The 14,874-nt window shown below is 56.7% G+C and overlaps 1 protein-coding gene across 12 annotated transcripts in view; it reads left to right on the top strand.

Annotated features, from left to right (window-relative positions):
- The window catches only part of MAD1L1 (mitotic arrest deficient 1 like 1), a 413,243-nt gene that overhangs the window by 164,998 nt on the left and 233,371 nt on the right, over positions 1-14,874 (top strand). Inside the window, exons 1-2 of one of the 12 annotated variants that reach the window (XM_063667211.1) lie at positions 3,836-4,645; positions 8,994-9,071. The exons of 9 other annotated variants lie outside the window; for them this stretch is intronic. In XM_063667211.1, coding sequence (XP_063523281.1) covers positions 9,015-9,071 — 57 coding nt within the window. In that variant the 5' untranslated portion in view covers positions 3,836-4,645; positions 8,994-9,014. Of the gene's footprint in view, positions 1-1,096; positions 1,514-3,835; positions 4,646-7,129; positions 7,252-8,993; positions 9,072-14,874 lie in introns of those variants that run through there. 2 more of the 12 variants (XM_063667210.1, XM_054494514.2) reach the window with 2 other exon arrangements.

The raw sequence follows: 14,874 nt of genomic DNA, 5'->3' as shown, positions 1-14,874 counted from the left end.
CTGTCTGCTGCCTCTGGCAGAGGGGACACCCAGCCCTGCCGCATGGTCAGGCACGGTGCGTTTCTGTGGAGCAAGCTCTAGGACCTTCCTCCACGTTCCCTTCTCTTCCAACACTGCGTCTGCTAGTGTGTGAGCTTCTAAGCAAGATGCGTGAGGTGCACGTGGCGCGGACGTGTGGGCACAGCCCTTGGAGGATTCACTCTCTAGTGGGGCCAGGCAGCGGCACCAGACCAGCACCTGCCAGCCACCTCAATGGAGGTGGACGCCGTGGTGATGCTGCAGAAGGGCCTTTCTCAGGAGGTGGCATTCGTGTGGGGACCCAAGGATTTCCCCTTTGTGAAAGCATGTGTGGAGAACCATGGCGGAGGGAGAGAAGGCAGCTCGTCACGAAGCGCTGCTGCAGTCACCCTCGACGCCTGGAGCAGGAGGAGACAGCGGCTTGGGCCCACAGGCCACAGCACGCGGGCTGACCACTGTGGGGGTTCAGGCAAGTGCAGCCCGACCCTGCCGCTGAGGAGAGGCCCTGGGAAGCAGAGGGGGCGAGGCTGTGTTCTTTCAGGGTGGTGGGACACCTTGGCTCGGTGATCTTTGGGTGCGCGATGACGTGCTGTGGTCCGGTGATGCTAGAAGCTCAGAGCTTCCTGGGGGAGGAAGAGTGGGAGGGCTGGGCTGGGAGCTGGGCCTTTCTGTGGGATCTCAGATGTCCCTCATTCTCTCTGGGTCTCAGTTCTCCTTTCTGCTAAACTTTGGGCTCAGGCCTGATGACCCCGGGTGCCTGCGAACGTGCTGTGTTCGGGTGGCGCCCCCTTCAGGCCTGATGACCCCAGGTGCCTGTGAACGTGCTGTGTTCGGGTGGCGCCCCCTTGAGTGCACCTTGTTTGTTGGGCCCACTCCCCAATTCAGGGTCGGGGCTGGGGAGTGACATCGGCCCACACCGGCCAGGCAGGCAGCACTTTGGGTTAGTCCTGCGTGCGTGGCCTGGGTGAGTTACAAGTGTGGCCCCCACAGGAGGGCAGCCCCGCCCGGCCTCGGCTGAGGGTCATCCCGTGGGAACCTCCTGGTTCCTTAAGTGAAGCCAGCAGTTGGAAGCTGATGGGAAGAGTTCCCTTTACAGGTTACGTGTGGGCCTGAGTGGTGTTGTGTGCTGGGTCTGGCCTGAGGCCTGACGTTCTGTGACCCACGCGACACTGGTGCTGCTGCCCACATCCCCTCTTAGTGCCAGGGCTCCCGGCCGTGATGAGGAGTTACATGCAGTCACTGGATGTCTGGTGTGATTTTCGTCCCTGTGGGGCTCCCTCATGGTCTAGTGGAGCCCCACAGCCTCCTGGGAAGTCTGTGCCCGGCTTCCTTATTGCCGTTGCTCTTTGATGGCCCCCCCGTCCTGCTCAGGGCAGGAAGTTTCTGTTCTTCTCTGCTCTGCTTTGCAGGTGGAGAGCCTCTGGCACTTTCTGGCCCGCGCCAGCCTCACCCCGACCCTGCTGTGCTCGCGGGCCTGCTCTGTGTTAGCAAGAAGGTGGGTATTGATCGCCGGGCACGGACTGGTTGTTTATCCTGACGAAGGATCGATCCCAGTCGCCCGTGTAGCCCCAGGCCAGGGATGCAGGATCCGTCCAGCCAGCCGTAATGAAGCTGTTCACTCAGCCATCTGGAGGGAGCGGCGTGCCTGCTGCTCTGGGTCTGTGCGCCTTGGCGTCGGCCAATGCCCACCTCAGCTCTGCACGGCAGCCCACCCAGCTGGGGTGGTGGAGGAGCGCCTTCTCTCAAGGTGCACCTGGGGGGCTGCGAGCCTCCGGCTGGTGGGGGCTCTGGGCCTCTGCGTCCCGTTGGAGGCTCTCCTTGTGTGCTTGACATTTTAGTACACAGTGCTTGGAGTGTGCGGTTTTATTTCGAGACCTTTATTAAGCGGCTCTAGTCTAAGGATTTAATTGTTACTGATAGCTAAGAATATAATTACCTTGGTAAAATATCATGACTATTTTAAGCAGTTGAAAATTGGCTTCTGGAACTGGGTGAACACAAACCATTTTCCTGTTTGAAATGAGCTGTTTCTCCAGTGCCCCAAGCTCCCACAGTATGGCTGCAGAGTCTTGTTTATGGAATATCAGTGATACAAGCTAACTTTTAGCAAGAAACTTTTAAAATGACAGAAAAGCTTCGCCTTCCCACCTCCCGTTTTCTACACTCCACCCTCCCTCCCTGTTTCAGAGCAGATCATTTACTGGAGGCCACAGGCTGTGGGTGAGCAGTTGACACTGGGTGTCCGGTGGCGTCTGACTCACGTCGTGGCTGCAGAGCACACACTGTGGTTGTCACGGTGACATCCTGCCCTGGAAACCCACATATTGGGAAAAACAGATTTGTGTCTTCCGGAGTTGTTGAGGGTCTGAGTTTTGAGCTCTGGGCTGGGGTCTTGGGTCTGGGCTGGCGGAATGAGCACGTTCCTCGTCCACCTCCTCCGAAGCTGGGATTGGTGACGACAGACATTCCCCTCTCCCACGGCCTTCTCGCTGCCTGGAGCATCAGATCTGCCCACTCCCATAAAGTTCCTTTTGTCAATCAAAAAACCCTCCACAAACATTCCTGATGATCCGCGGTCTCAAAACCAATGTGGCTGGGCCTGCTGTGGGATTGGGAGCAGATGAGCTTTAACAAGAGGGCTGGGACCCTGGACACGGCTGCCACCCTCAGCGATGGGAGAGTGTGGAGAGCTGGTGTCTGTATTTGCTGGGTGTAGTTTAGGCCAGATCCATCCAGGAGACAGCTGAGGGCAGATGGAGACTGTGCCCAGGAGGGTGGGGGCTGCTGCTGTTTAAGAAACAGTCAAATAGGGGGCAGAAGGCAGGAAGTACAAGGGGGACCCCTCAGAAGAGTTCCATGTTCTTCCTGCCTCACATCCAGAAGAGAGTCCTGGAAGAAGCCTCTGTCCTCCCTTGAGAACCTGCTGTCCTCCTGTAAGAAGCCTCTGCCCTCCCATGAGCAGCCACTGTCCTCCTATGAGCAGCCACCGTCCTCCTGGAAGAAGCCACCATCCTCCCGGGAGAAGCCTCTGTCCTCCCTTGACAACCTGCTATCCTCCTGGAAGAAGCCTCTGTCCTCCCATGAGCAGCCACCGTCCTCCTTGGAGAAGCTGCCGTCCTTTGGGAGAAGCCGCTGTCCTCCTGGGAGAAGCTGCTGTCCTCCTGGGAGAAGCCTCCATCCTGGGAGAAGCCGCCATATTCCTAGGAGAAGCTGCCGTCCTCCCGGGAGAATCTGGCATCCTCTGGGAGAAGCCGCTGGCCTCCTGGGAGAAGCCACTGTCCTCCCGGGAGAAGCCTCTGTCCTCCCGGGAGAAGCCTCTGTCCTCCTGGGAGAAGCTGCTCTCTTCCTGCCATGTTCCTGGCCCAGAGGCAGCTCTTGTGGGCCTGAGCCATCTCAGCCTCTTACAGGGGCCAGAGCTGCTTCCTGAGGCCCCGTCTCCATGCTATGGTGCCTTCCCGAGGGAATCTGGGGTGGGGGAGGCAGGCTTAGCTCAGGGACCCCTGCGCGTTCTCAGTTGACACTGCCAGGGCCTCCTCTCTTTTTGGGGGTCGTTGCTGTGCCCAGGATGCTGTGCTGGAGTCTCCCATGCCCTTTCTGGTGGAGGGCCCACCTGGATCTTGGTGTTGATATTGTTTTGAAGACATGTTGCTCTTCGTGTCCTGTGTATTCACTCGGCTGCCTGAGGCTGGGCTCCTGTGCACTCCCTCGCCAGGGGTTTGCTGGGCTGCATCCCCATCCTCCTTGGATTCAGCGTCTTGGCAAGGCCAGCCGCGAGGCCAGGCTCCCAGGCCCAGAACAGGACATGCGTGTTCCTTGCTGAAGCTCAGTGTCATCCACGGAGCCGGCCTGCTACAGGAGAGGCTCCAGGCCCCCTTTGGTCCATCCTAGGAAGGCAGTGCAGTCCTCGCTAGGACTCTCCCAGGCCTGGGGTTTGAGGAGGCCCCTCCATTTCCTCCTGACTGTGTCCCTTCTCCTCTGCAGGATTGTGTGTGCTGAGGGCAGAGTGAGGGAGGCTGGCTGCCCGGAGGGAGCTGAGGCCATAGGTGCTCAGGGTCAGAGTGGCCCCTGGGTCTTGAAGGAGTGTGTTCTGGTGGCTGTGCCCTGGCCACGGCAAAGGCAGGTGTGGTGCCCATGGGAAGAGGGCAGGGCCTCGCTGGCACTGTGCTCAGGCTGCGCAGTGATTTAGAAATGGGCCCACGTTGCTGGAGTGTTTTTATTTTTGAACAGGTTATTTTCATCTGTCCTAGAATAGCACAGTGGAGACACACCTGATGCATGTTTTTGCTCCCGCAGGACGTGTGGGTGGAAGGGACATGGAGCAGAGGCGAGCGCTGTTGTTGATTTTGTGTTTATACAGCTTGGGCAGCTTCCACTTTGGAGACCATCCCAACAAGGTTAACGTAGCTCATGCCTGTCCCAGCCACAGACAAGGCCGCTGTTCCTCCAGCTGAGCGCCACGTCAAGTCACTGGCTTGCTTTTATTTCAAAGCCCTGATCTCCCCTGATGGTGTCTGTTTAAGTCCTGGGATCCGGCACAGCCTGGAGCGACGACACGGAGCCAGGGACTCCCAGGGCCCCAGGACTCTGCTCACTCTCGGTTCAGAGAGCAAGATTTTGGCACAGCGAGGTACCACCCACCCCATGTCCAGTCTTTCTTTTCACTGTTCTGGTGAAACACATTGCGTGTGCAAAGATAATGTAGAACATATACATACAGCTCGAAGAATACAGCAAGTTCCCGTGTCTCAGTCCTGGCGTAAGAAACAGAACAGCCTCGGCTGTCAGACGGAGCTGCGCTCTAAACGTAGAGCAGTCCTTCCCTCATTTTTCTTTCTAATTTAATTGTGTGTATATCTTTAAACATTGCTCCGCTTTTCCCATTTTTATGTTTTCTATACATAGACCCATGCTTCTGTGGCTTCTCTTTGTTTTTATCTTAGCATCATCCTTTTGACCTTCGTCCCTGGGAATGCAGCGTGTTCCTTTTCGCTGCTGTTGTGATGCCGTGCACAGGCAGTGGGTCACGGTTTAGTGACCTGACGTGTGAGGTGTGTTCCAGTTTTGCCCTCATGCGGTGGGTGCTGCAGAGTGGGTGTGGCTCAGCCCCACCTCAGGAGGCTTGTTCTCAGTAGTCTCCGTGTTGAAGTTCAGTGTGCACAAATTACAGACCCAGGACAGACGGAAGAGCAGGTAGTTAGCAACCCCAGCAAGACCCTCGTGCCTGGTTCCAGCCGCTCCCTCAGCTCCAGGGCAAGCGCCTCCTGACTTCACTTCCCTGTTTTTTTGTTTGTTTGTTTGTTTTTTTTGTTTGTTTTTTTTTTTGAGACAGAGTCTCTCTTTGTTGCCCAGGCTGGAGTGCAGTGGCGTGATCTCGGCTCACTGCAGCCTCCGCCTCCCGGGTTCAAGCAGTTCTCTTGCCTCAGCCTCTCGAGTAGCTGGGATTATAGGTGTGTGCCACCACACCCAGCTAATTTTTGTATTTTTAGTAAAGACAGGGTTTCACCATGTTGGCCAGGTTGGTCTCGAACTCCTGACCTCGTGATCCCCCTGCCTTGGCCTCCCAATCCCAAAGTGCTGGGATTACAGGTGTGAGCCACTGTGTCCGGCCTTCAATTCCTTGTGTTTTTTGTTTTGTTTTGTTTTTTGAAATGGAGTCTTGCTCTGTCACCCAGGCTGGAGTGCAGTGGCGCGATCTCAGCCCACTGCAACGTCCATCTCCTGGGTTCAAGCCATTCTCTCGTCTCAGCCTCCCGAGTAGCTGGGATTACAGGTGCCTGCCACTATGCCCAGCTAATTTTTTTGTATTTTTGTAGAGATGGGGTTTCACTATGTTGGCCAGGCTGGTCCTGAACTCCTGACCTCAGGTGATCGGCCTGCCTCGGCCTCCCAGAGTGCTGGGATTACAGGCGTGAGCCCTTGCACCTGGCCCACTTCCCTGTTTTTAAGCGTCACATAATGGAATTACATACCTGTACTCTTTAGTCCCTGGCTTCCATTACACGTTATCTTTGTGAGAGTCATGTGTGTTGTGTATAGCTGAGATTTGTTGATTTTTCTGAATACTCTGCTAAGTTTTCCATTGTATAAAAATACCACTTTTTAAAATACTCTTGGCTGTACCTGACATCAGATGGTTTCCAGCACGGGAGTGTTGACTCTTGCTGACGTGGACGTTTTTACACGTGCGTAACGTTTGGTGATCCCCTGGGTGCCCTTGCGCTGGGCATGCCCAGGTGTGGCATAGGGTCAGTTCCCGGGGCTGCCACCCCCGCCAGAGTTACTGTGCCAGGTGGCACTCCTGCTGGGGTGTGGACGGTGCTGGTCCCTCTGGGTCCTCACCTCCGGCCTTTGGTTTTCTCCCTGGTGGGGGCCTGTACTCCAAAGCTGTTGTTCTGACTTCTCTGAGGCTTGGTGAAGCTGAGCTGCTTTTTACATGCTCGCTGGCCAGTTAGACACCGACTCCTGGGGGCACCTGGACAGGCTTTCTGTTCCTACCCCTTTGAGCTTTTATTTTTATTTCATTTTATTTTATTATGATTTTTTGAGACGGAGTCTCGCTCCGTTGCCCAGGCTGGAGTGCAATGGCTCAATCTTGGCTCACTACCACCTTTGCCTCCCGGGTTCAAGCAATTCTCCTGCCTCAGCCTCATGAGTAGCTGGGACTACAGGCACGCGCCAGCACATCCAGCTAAGTTTTGTATTTTTAGTAGAGACAGGGTCTCACCATGTTGGTTAGGCTGGTCTCGAACTCCTGACCTCGTGATCTGCCTGCCTCAGCCTCCCAAAGTGTTGAGATTACAGGCGTGAGCCACTGCATCTGTCCTGGGCCTTTAAATGATTGTTTGCCTTTTTCTTACTGGGTTGTAGTTCTTTACTCTGGATATGAAAGTCTTGTTGAAACGTATTTAGTTATCTTCTCGTAGTCTGTGGTCTGCTTTTTCACTCTCGGAATTTCTCTATTGATGATGTTCATGCAGCCAGCTCACCGACGTTTGCTGATGCTGGTGCTTTTGAGCCATGATTAACAATCTTTGCCTCCCAAAGTTGTGAAGATATTCAGTGGTTTTCTTCTAAACACTTTATTGTTTACCTTTTATATTTTGCAGCTTTTGTTCTGTGAAACATGCTGTTGATCTGGCAGCCTCTATTGCAAGGCCGCCTTCTCCCCACGCGTGGCGCTGCCATGACCGTGGCCCGGGGACCGATTGTGGCCGTCCACTTCGGGGCTTTCTGGTGTGTTCCATGGGCTCTTTTTTTGTTTACGATTCCATGCTGTCGTCCTTGCCTCCTCCTTCCAGTGTTTCCCTGTGTCCAGGTGAAGCGCAGCATTAGCTTATCTTGGCATTAGCGTATCTCGGCATCGGCGTATCATGGCATCGGCGTATCTTGGCATCGGCGTATCTCGGCATCGGCGTATCTCGGCATCGGCGTATCTTGTGAACCATGCACGCCACGTGTTCCACCATTTACCTCGATGGCCTTTAATTTCTCTCAGCAAGTTTGATGGATTTTAGGGTAGATTCTTACATGTCAGACTTTCTGCCCTGCGTATTTGAACGTTCGACGCAGTTTTCATGTTGTCTTCTTGGACTTTCATCTTCTGTGTATGTGTTCCTGGCCTGTGGATGTACCATTGGGTCCTGCACATTGACCCTGCACATGACAACCTCGCTCTGATGCTGGTGTTTGACATGCACACTCATACTCTCTGAGAGATGCTGGCCACGCTTCCCCGCCAGCCCCACGCCTCTCTTCTCCCCTGGCCATGCTTCCCTGCCAGCCCCGCTTCTCTCCTCTCCTCTGGCCACGCTCCCTCTCCAGCCCCGTGCCTCTCCTCTCCTCTGGCCACACTCCCTCTCCAGCCCTGCTTCTCTCCTCTCCTCTGGCCACACTCCCTCTCCAGCCCCGCGCCTCTCCTCTCCTCTGGCCACACTCCCTCTCCAGCCCCGCGCCTCTCCTCTCCTCTGGCCACACTCTCTCTCCAGCCCTGCTTCTCTCCTCTGGCCACACTCCCTCTCCAGCCCCGCGCCTCTCCTCTCCTCTGGCCATACTCCCTCTCCAGCCCTGCTTCTCTCCTCTGGCCACACTCTCTCTCCAGCCCTGCTTCTCTCCTCTGGCCACACTCCCTCTCCAGCCCCGCGCCTCTCCTCTCCTCTGGCCACACTCCCTCTCCAGCCCTGCTTCTCTCCTCTCCTCTGGCCACACTCCCTCTCCAGCCCCGCGCCTCTCCTCTCCTCTGGCCACACTCCCTCTCCAGCCCCGCGCCTCTCCTCTCCTCTGGCCACGCTCCCTCTCCAGCCCTGCTTCTCTCCTCTCCTCTGGCCACACTCCCTCTCCCGCCCCGCGCCTCTCCTCTGGCCACGCTCCCTCTCCAGCCCCGCGCCTCTCCTCTCCTCTGGCCACGCTCCCTCTCCAGCCCCGTGCCTCTCCTCTCCTCTGGCCACGCTCCCTCTCCAGCCCTGCTTCTCTTCTCTCCTCTGGCCACGCTCTCTCTCCAGCCCTGCTTCTCTCCTCTCCTCTGGCCACGCTCTCTCTCCAGCCCTGCTTCTCTCCTCTCCTCTGGCCACGCTCTCTCTCCAGCCCTGCTTCTCTCCTCTCCTCTGGCCACGCTCTCTCTCCAGCCCTGCTTCTCTCCTCTCCTCTGGCCACGCTCCCTCTCCAGCCCTGCTTCTCTCCTCTCCTCTGGCCACGCTCCCTCTCCAGCCCTGCTTCTCTCCTCTCCTCTGGCCACGCTCCCTCTCCAGCCCTGCTTCTCTCCTCTCCTCTGGCCACGCTCCCTCTCCAGCCCTGCTTCTCTCCTCTCCTCTGGCCACGCTCCCTCTCCAGCCCTGCTTCTCTCCTCTCCTCTGGCCACGCTCCCTCTCCAGCCCCGCGCCTCTCCTCTGGCCACGCTCCCTCTCCAGCCCCGTGCCTCTCCTCTCCTCTGGCCACACTCCCTCTCCAGCCCCACTTCTCTCCGTGCCCCTTTCCTCCAGGTGCAGTGTCATGGAGGAGTGATGACAGTAGGCACCTTGTCTCCTTCAGGCTGTGGCGACTGCTCCAGTAATCTATCGGTAAGCGTGGTGTGTGCTAGATGTTCTGTGTGATACTCTTTACTGAATTAATGAAATCCTCTCCAACTTGTGCTTTTCCAAGAGTCTGTGTCACGAAGGCCTACCCCATAAATTTTGATGTGGGTTGTTTTTGTTACTGTTCAGTTCAAAATATTTTCTGATATTCTCTCTGGATTTAGAAAGTCTGGCCTTCCAGCAGGATTTAACGCGTTCAAAGCATATAATACAGGTGGATTGGCAAGCTGAAAAGGGATTGAAAAGGAGAAACCCAGACTCAGTTCACTCACTTGATCATTAATTTTTCATTCCCCAACTTCTTCTTGTTTTGGAGGGGGTGGGGGAATGGAGTCTTGCTCTGTTGTCCAGGCTGGAGTGCAGTGGTGCAATCTTGGCTCACTGCAACCTCTGCCTCCCGGGTTCAAGCAGTTCTCCCCTCAGCCTCTGAGTAGCTGGGACTATAGGTGCGCACCACCATGCCTGGTTAATTCTTTGTATTTTTAGTAGGGATGGGTTTTGCCATGTTGGCCAGGAACATCTCACGTCAAGTGATCTGCCCACCTTGGCTTCCCAACGTGCTGGGATTACAGGCATGAGGCACCGCGCCCGGTCATTCCCCAGATTCTTACTGTGCATCTCCTGTGAGCCTGGCACATTTAGGTGCTGTGGAAAACAGCAGGGAGCTGCACAGCAGACTCGGAGCTCAAGGGCCTCTCTCTAGGTGGGGCAGGTGGCAGTCGCGTTGAGGCCGTGATCGCTGCTGTGAAGACAGTGAGGTGCTTCAGGGGTCCTGTGTCAGGGCGGGTGTGGGAAGCCTTTGAACAGGTGCCCCTGCTGAGCCCAGAAAGTCACTGCGGGGAGAGCCGTGTCCATCTGTCGTGCTAGACCGTGGTGGGGTTTGGTTTGTTGTAATGATAAGCCCAGAAAGTCACAACGGTCCCCCTGGGCTGCCCCTTAGAGCCACACCAACTCCTTGTCCTGGTTCTAGTGTTGAGTAGGACTTGTCCTTCACCCCTCCGTGATAATGGGCGCTGGGTGGAAGCCCGTGGGAGCTCCATGGTGGGCCTTGGTTCGAGGTGAGCACCGCCCTCGCTCACATGGGTGTCTCCTGGGTCGCTTTGCAGATGGGTTGTGGAGCCAGCCTTGTACTTCCTTCCGCGTCTTTCCTGGATAGCCATTCTGTGTTTTCTTCCTCTGCCCCAGTGGGAGCCTAAATCTGGCTGTGTGCTCCTCCCCCCCTTAGGGTGTGAGATCTAGCCCTCTTCCCCTAGAGCAGAGCAGAGCAGAGGGCCTCCACCCCTCCCGCAGAAGAGCCTGCGCGAGCCCCATGCTGCCTCTGATCGCCATCTCCTCCACTCCACACCCCTCTTTAGGTCTGAGGCTTCGTGATCAGCACGATTTCTCTTGCTCTTTCTTTTTTAATACTGAAAATTTTTGGTCTTAGGTAGCACTGAAGGGAGTATTTATAACACCCAATACCTGCTGTGTCATCTGGAAGGCATCATCCTCTGTGACCCTCCAGGGTTTTGTCTCAGACAGTCATGTTCCCTGTGGCGCCCGCCGAGGCGTCGGGGGGGTCAGCTCTGTGGCCCCGTGTTAGCCCAGTAAGTCGAGGCTTAAGAGTGGCATAGAGACTGCCCAGGCCATGCGGCCAGCCTTGATGCTAGATTTGTGGGTTTTTTTTTTTTTTGAGATGGAGTCTTGCCCTGTCACTCAGGCTGGAGTGCAGTGGCACGATCTTGGCTCACTGCAACCTCTGCCTCCTGGGTTCAAGCGATTCTCCTGCCTCAGCCTCCTGAGTAGCTGGGATTACAGGTGCCTGCCACCACGTCCGGCTAACTTTTGTATTTTTAGTAGAGACAGGGTTTTGCCATATTGGCCAGGCTGGTCTCGAACTCCTGACCTCAAGTAATCCACCCACCTCAGCCTTCCAAAGTGCTGGGATTACAGCTGTGAGCCACTGTGCCTGGTCCTAGGTTTTTTTTTTTTTTTTAAGACAGGGTCTCTCCGTGTCACCCAGGCTGGAGTGCAGTAGTGTGGTCTCGGCTCACTGCAGCCTTGACATCGTAGGCTCCGGTGATTCTCCTGCCTCAGCCTCCCAAGTAGCTGGGACTTCAGGTGCCACCAGCATGCCCATCTAATTCTTTTGTGTTTTTGTAGAGACCGTGGAGATCTGAGTGTGACTTGGTAGCTCTGGGGTGTAGCCCGTGGTCCCCATGTCTCACCAGCTCCCTGGTGGTGCTCCTGTGCTGCTCTGGGCCAATTCTGTCAGGGGTGGCAGAGGCCTGGACCATGCCCTACGATGTGGGCCACAGGGGCCGGGTCACACAGCTGATGTGGATGCTGCTGACTGGCCCTAGGCCTGGCTCACCCCCACCTCCCTCTGAAGACCACTGCCCACCTGCTGTCGTCGCTGTCTGCCCCCAGAGGACACACATCCTGGTGTGTGCTCATTCACTTCCTGCTTTCTGTAAGGGTTTGTGGCGTGCCTCTGCCTGGCGCTGTTGCGGCACGCGCCACCTTGCTGTGCTGCCTGCCTAGTGCCTGGAGGGAGGCTTGGCCCCGCTTCCTGTCTCTGCTGCCCCCGCGCTTTGTGACAAGCTTCGCACTATGTACCTAAACACAGGACAGATGGAGTTTGGGCCCTGCCGTCGTCCCTGGGTCCCGGCCCCACTGCTCGGCTCCTCCTGCTGTTGTGACCCATGCAGCCCGTCTTCTCTCCTGGGCTTTATTCTCTGGGGATGTCCAAGGAGCAGCCCTGAGTACCGCATGTGCTCCCCGCTCTCCCATCACTGCGAGGGCACGGCCCAGCCGAGCGCAGCTCAAGTTCAGCTTCAGACCCTGCTTTGTTCTTACTTAAAGCACATCCCTCCACATACACCTGGATTGGTGGGAAGCCTGCAGGAGGGGCCCTGAGATGCTGGCCAGCCCGGCTTCCAGGGTAGTGTTTGCTCTGCTCAGTGAGATGGCCTCTTCCCTCCACAGATAAGCAGGGTTCTCTCGGCTTTGGAATTTAACTTCCAGGTGTTAATATATCGCCCTTTCACATTACCTTTCTAGACTGACATTTCTATTATATCCACTTAGGAAAGAACGTCTGCTTTGTTATGGGACAATGCCATTTGCACAGTTATTAGAAAGCCAACCTTGTCACAGACACTGCTGCATTCTCCCTCCGAGAGGGAGCTGGACCTGGCTGTGGCAGAAAAAAATCCCAGGGAGAAACGCAATTTTAGGAAATACAGTGAAATCAAAACAAAATGCCTTTTATCTGTCTCCAATGTGAAGATGATGATTAAGATTGGGTTGTGGGAACGTGGACCGCCTCCACCAGCCCGAGCCCTCCACGTGCGCCCGACCACCCTCTCTGCCTCAGGTGCACGGAGTTTGGAGGCTGTGTTCCACTGGATTCAGGTCACCCCATCTTTTCTCTTGGCTCTTTGAAAACACCACAGTCCTGCCCCCACCCGCCCATGGGTGGGACTTTCTGGACAGTTCCAGGTGAGGCTATGGAACTCCTGGCCCTTTCAGGGAGATTTGAGGCGATGGCCACACCACTGCGTTGGGGGAGGTGGGCTGGGAGCAGCAGCGCTCATGGGCTCTGGCCCTGGTGGGTGTGCCCGTCTGCGGGCACCCAGGTGCAGCCCTGACCCCTCCCGCCCTGCCTCCCCATGCAGAAGGGTGCTGGTGGCAGGTGCGTCATCAGAAACCCCGATGAGGACATTTCTGGATGGTGCTCCCGAGACAAGGCTGTCTCCTCGGGTCTCCATGTTGCGGGTGGCTAGAATAGGGTGCCCCTGGAGCACTGTGGAAGCCAGGTCTGCTTTCTTTTTTGAGGAGTCATGGCCCGCATCCACTTAATGGTGGTAAATCACACTTGGAGAGCTTGCTCACAGGAGCCTACTGAAACCTGCAGCCCAGAATGCAGGGCCTGGGTTACAGGCTCCCTGGCTTCACCCAGGGGCTGTCCCCGGCCCCACACCCTGTTGGCCTGGGCACCCCTATAACCCATGTCCCCAGGCCCTGGCTGGAACGTGCTGTGCAGGGAAGATGGGCCCCACCTCTGCAGCCTCCTCTGCTTCCCCGTTGCTTTCCTGCCGCCCGCCAGGGCTTTGGGGCCTTCACACAGCTTCTCTCCTTCCCGGAACCCGGATCATCCCTGGCGTCCAGCTCATAGCATCGAGGCAGGCCCTTTTCTCACTTGTTCACCAGCAGCTGGCAGAGTTCCTTGCATAGCAGGTACTCAGTAAATGCCTGGTGAATATTGGACTCCTTCACCTACAGGAGGTGCTGAGGCCTTTGGAGTGGCCAGGGAGCAGCTCTCCTGCCTCTGCCTCACCTGCCCTGTTCTCTGCCCCTGCCCGGAGGACTCTTGGTCCCAGCCTCACCCTCCGCATGGGCCTCCTCAGCGCCACCTGCACGGGGCCTGCGACGCTGTCCCCAGCTGCCTCCAAACTCACCGGCTTTCAGGAAGGGCGTGCTGCCAGGTAGCAGATACCGAGGCTTCTGCTTCTGATGCCTGAGCTAATGTCAGCAATGTGGAAAAGGGTGTTACTTGCTTTTAACTTTCCCAACAGTCAAAGTCGCAAGAAATGTAGCTGTCAGTGGCAGAGCAGGAAGGAGGGCAGTGGCTGTGAGCAGGTGCCAGGGCAGGGATGGCTCGGCCTTCAGACGCAGGCACTGGAGGCGGCACCCACCCCTTTCCTCCTCCCACATGTCCTGCTGGGGACATGTGGCTTCCTATCTCCCCACGGTCCCGGAGGTCCAGTGCCTCCCTCCCCCATGCTCCAGGCTGGGGCCCCAGCTCCCTCCCGGTTCCTCCGTCTGTTCCGGGCAGCAGTCTGTGGCGCCAGGGCCATGCCCATGCCAGCTGCCGTAGCTGCGTTCCAGCTGTTTGCTCCAGGTTTGTTTTGATGGTGTACCCCTTTATAAAAACTGTGGAATTTGCACACTGATATGTGCGTATTTGTTTAAAAAGGATATGTATGACCTGTGGCCAATAATGAATACGCCCGTTTATTTGTAAGATTAAGGACTTATAAACGTAAGTAGGGTTTCCACTGTATCCCTAGGCCCCAGGGAACTTTCAGGTGCCCCCCTCTGGGCACCGTGCCTGGGCCCCAGTGAGTGTCCAGCCCCCTTCCTGCCTGCTGTGCCTGGGCCCCAGTGAGCTGTCCGGTGCCCTCCTGGGCGCTGTTGCTTGCTGTCTGTTGGGCGTTGTGTCTGTGTGGTCTTCCTGAGGCTGTTACCAGCTGTGGTGGTGGCAGGCCTGGGGCTCCCACCATGCCGCTGCCTGTGCTCTGTTGCTCACGTGAAGGGGCCAGAGAAGCCTGTTGGCATATGGAGTCATGCCATGGCCGGCTGTGGTGGGGCTGTGGCTGTGCACGTGGCGAGGACGATAGGGTTCTGCCCTTGTCCGTGGTCACCCTGCTCCTGCTCTCACTTCTCTGAGGCCAGCCCCTCCTCTCTGATGTGTGTGGATCGTGGATCTCGGCCTGCCGGGGCTTCCTTTGTGGCGTGCAGGAGGTGCACAGGTGTTGACTCTGCATGAATGGTTGTCTTTCCGCCTGGCTGTTTCCCTGCCTGACACCCCTGTAAACATCCATTCCCAACACACTTCCCAGAGGATGCTTGCCCTTGGAGTACTCCTAACAAAAGGCTTCCCAGTGAAATCAGTTTGTGACATCCCATGTGGTATAGCCTGACACGGCACCTGCTGCTCAGCTTGTCCATGGCTCTGAGAAGCCCTACAGGGGCCCCAGGCAGCTGGTGGGGGATGGGGTTGGGGGGTGGACAGCAAGGTGAC

Source organism: Pongo pygmaeus, chromosome 6 (genome assembly GCF_028885625.2).
Source record: "Pongo pygmaeus isolate AG05252 chromosome 6, NHGRI_mPonPyg2-v2.0_pri, whole genome shotgun sequence".
Classification (NCBI taxonomy): Eukaryota; Metazoa; Chordata; class Mammalia; order Primates; family Hominidae; genus Pongo; species Pongo pygmaeus.
This window is presented reverse-complemented; position numbering and strand designations above follow the sequence as displayed.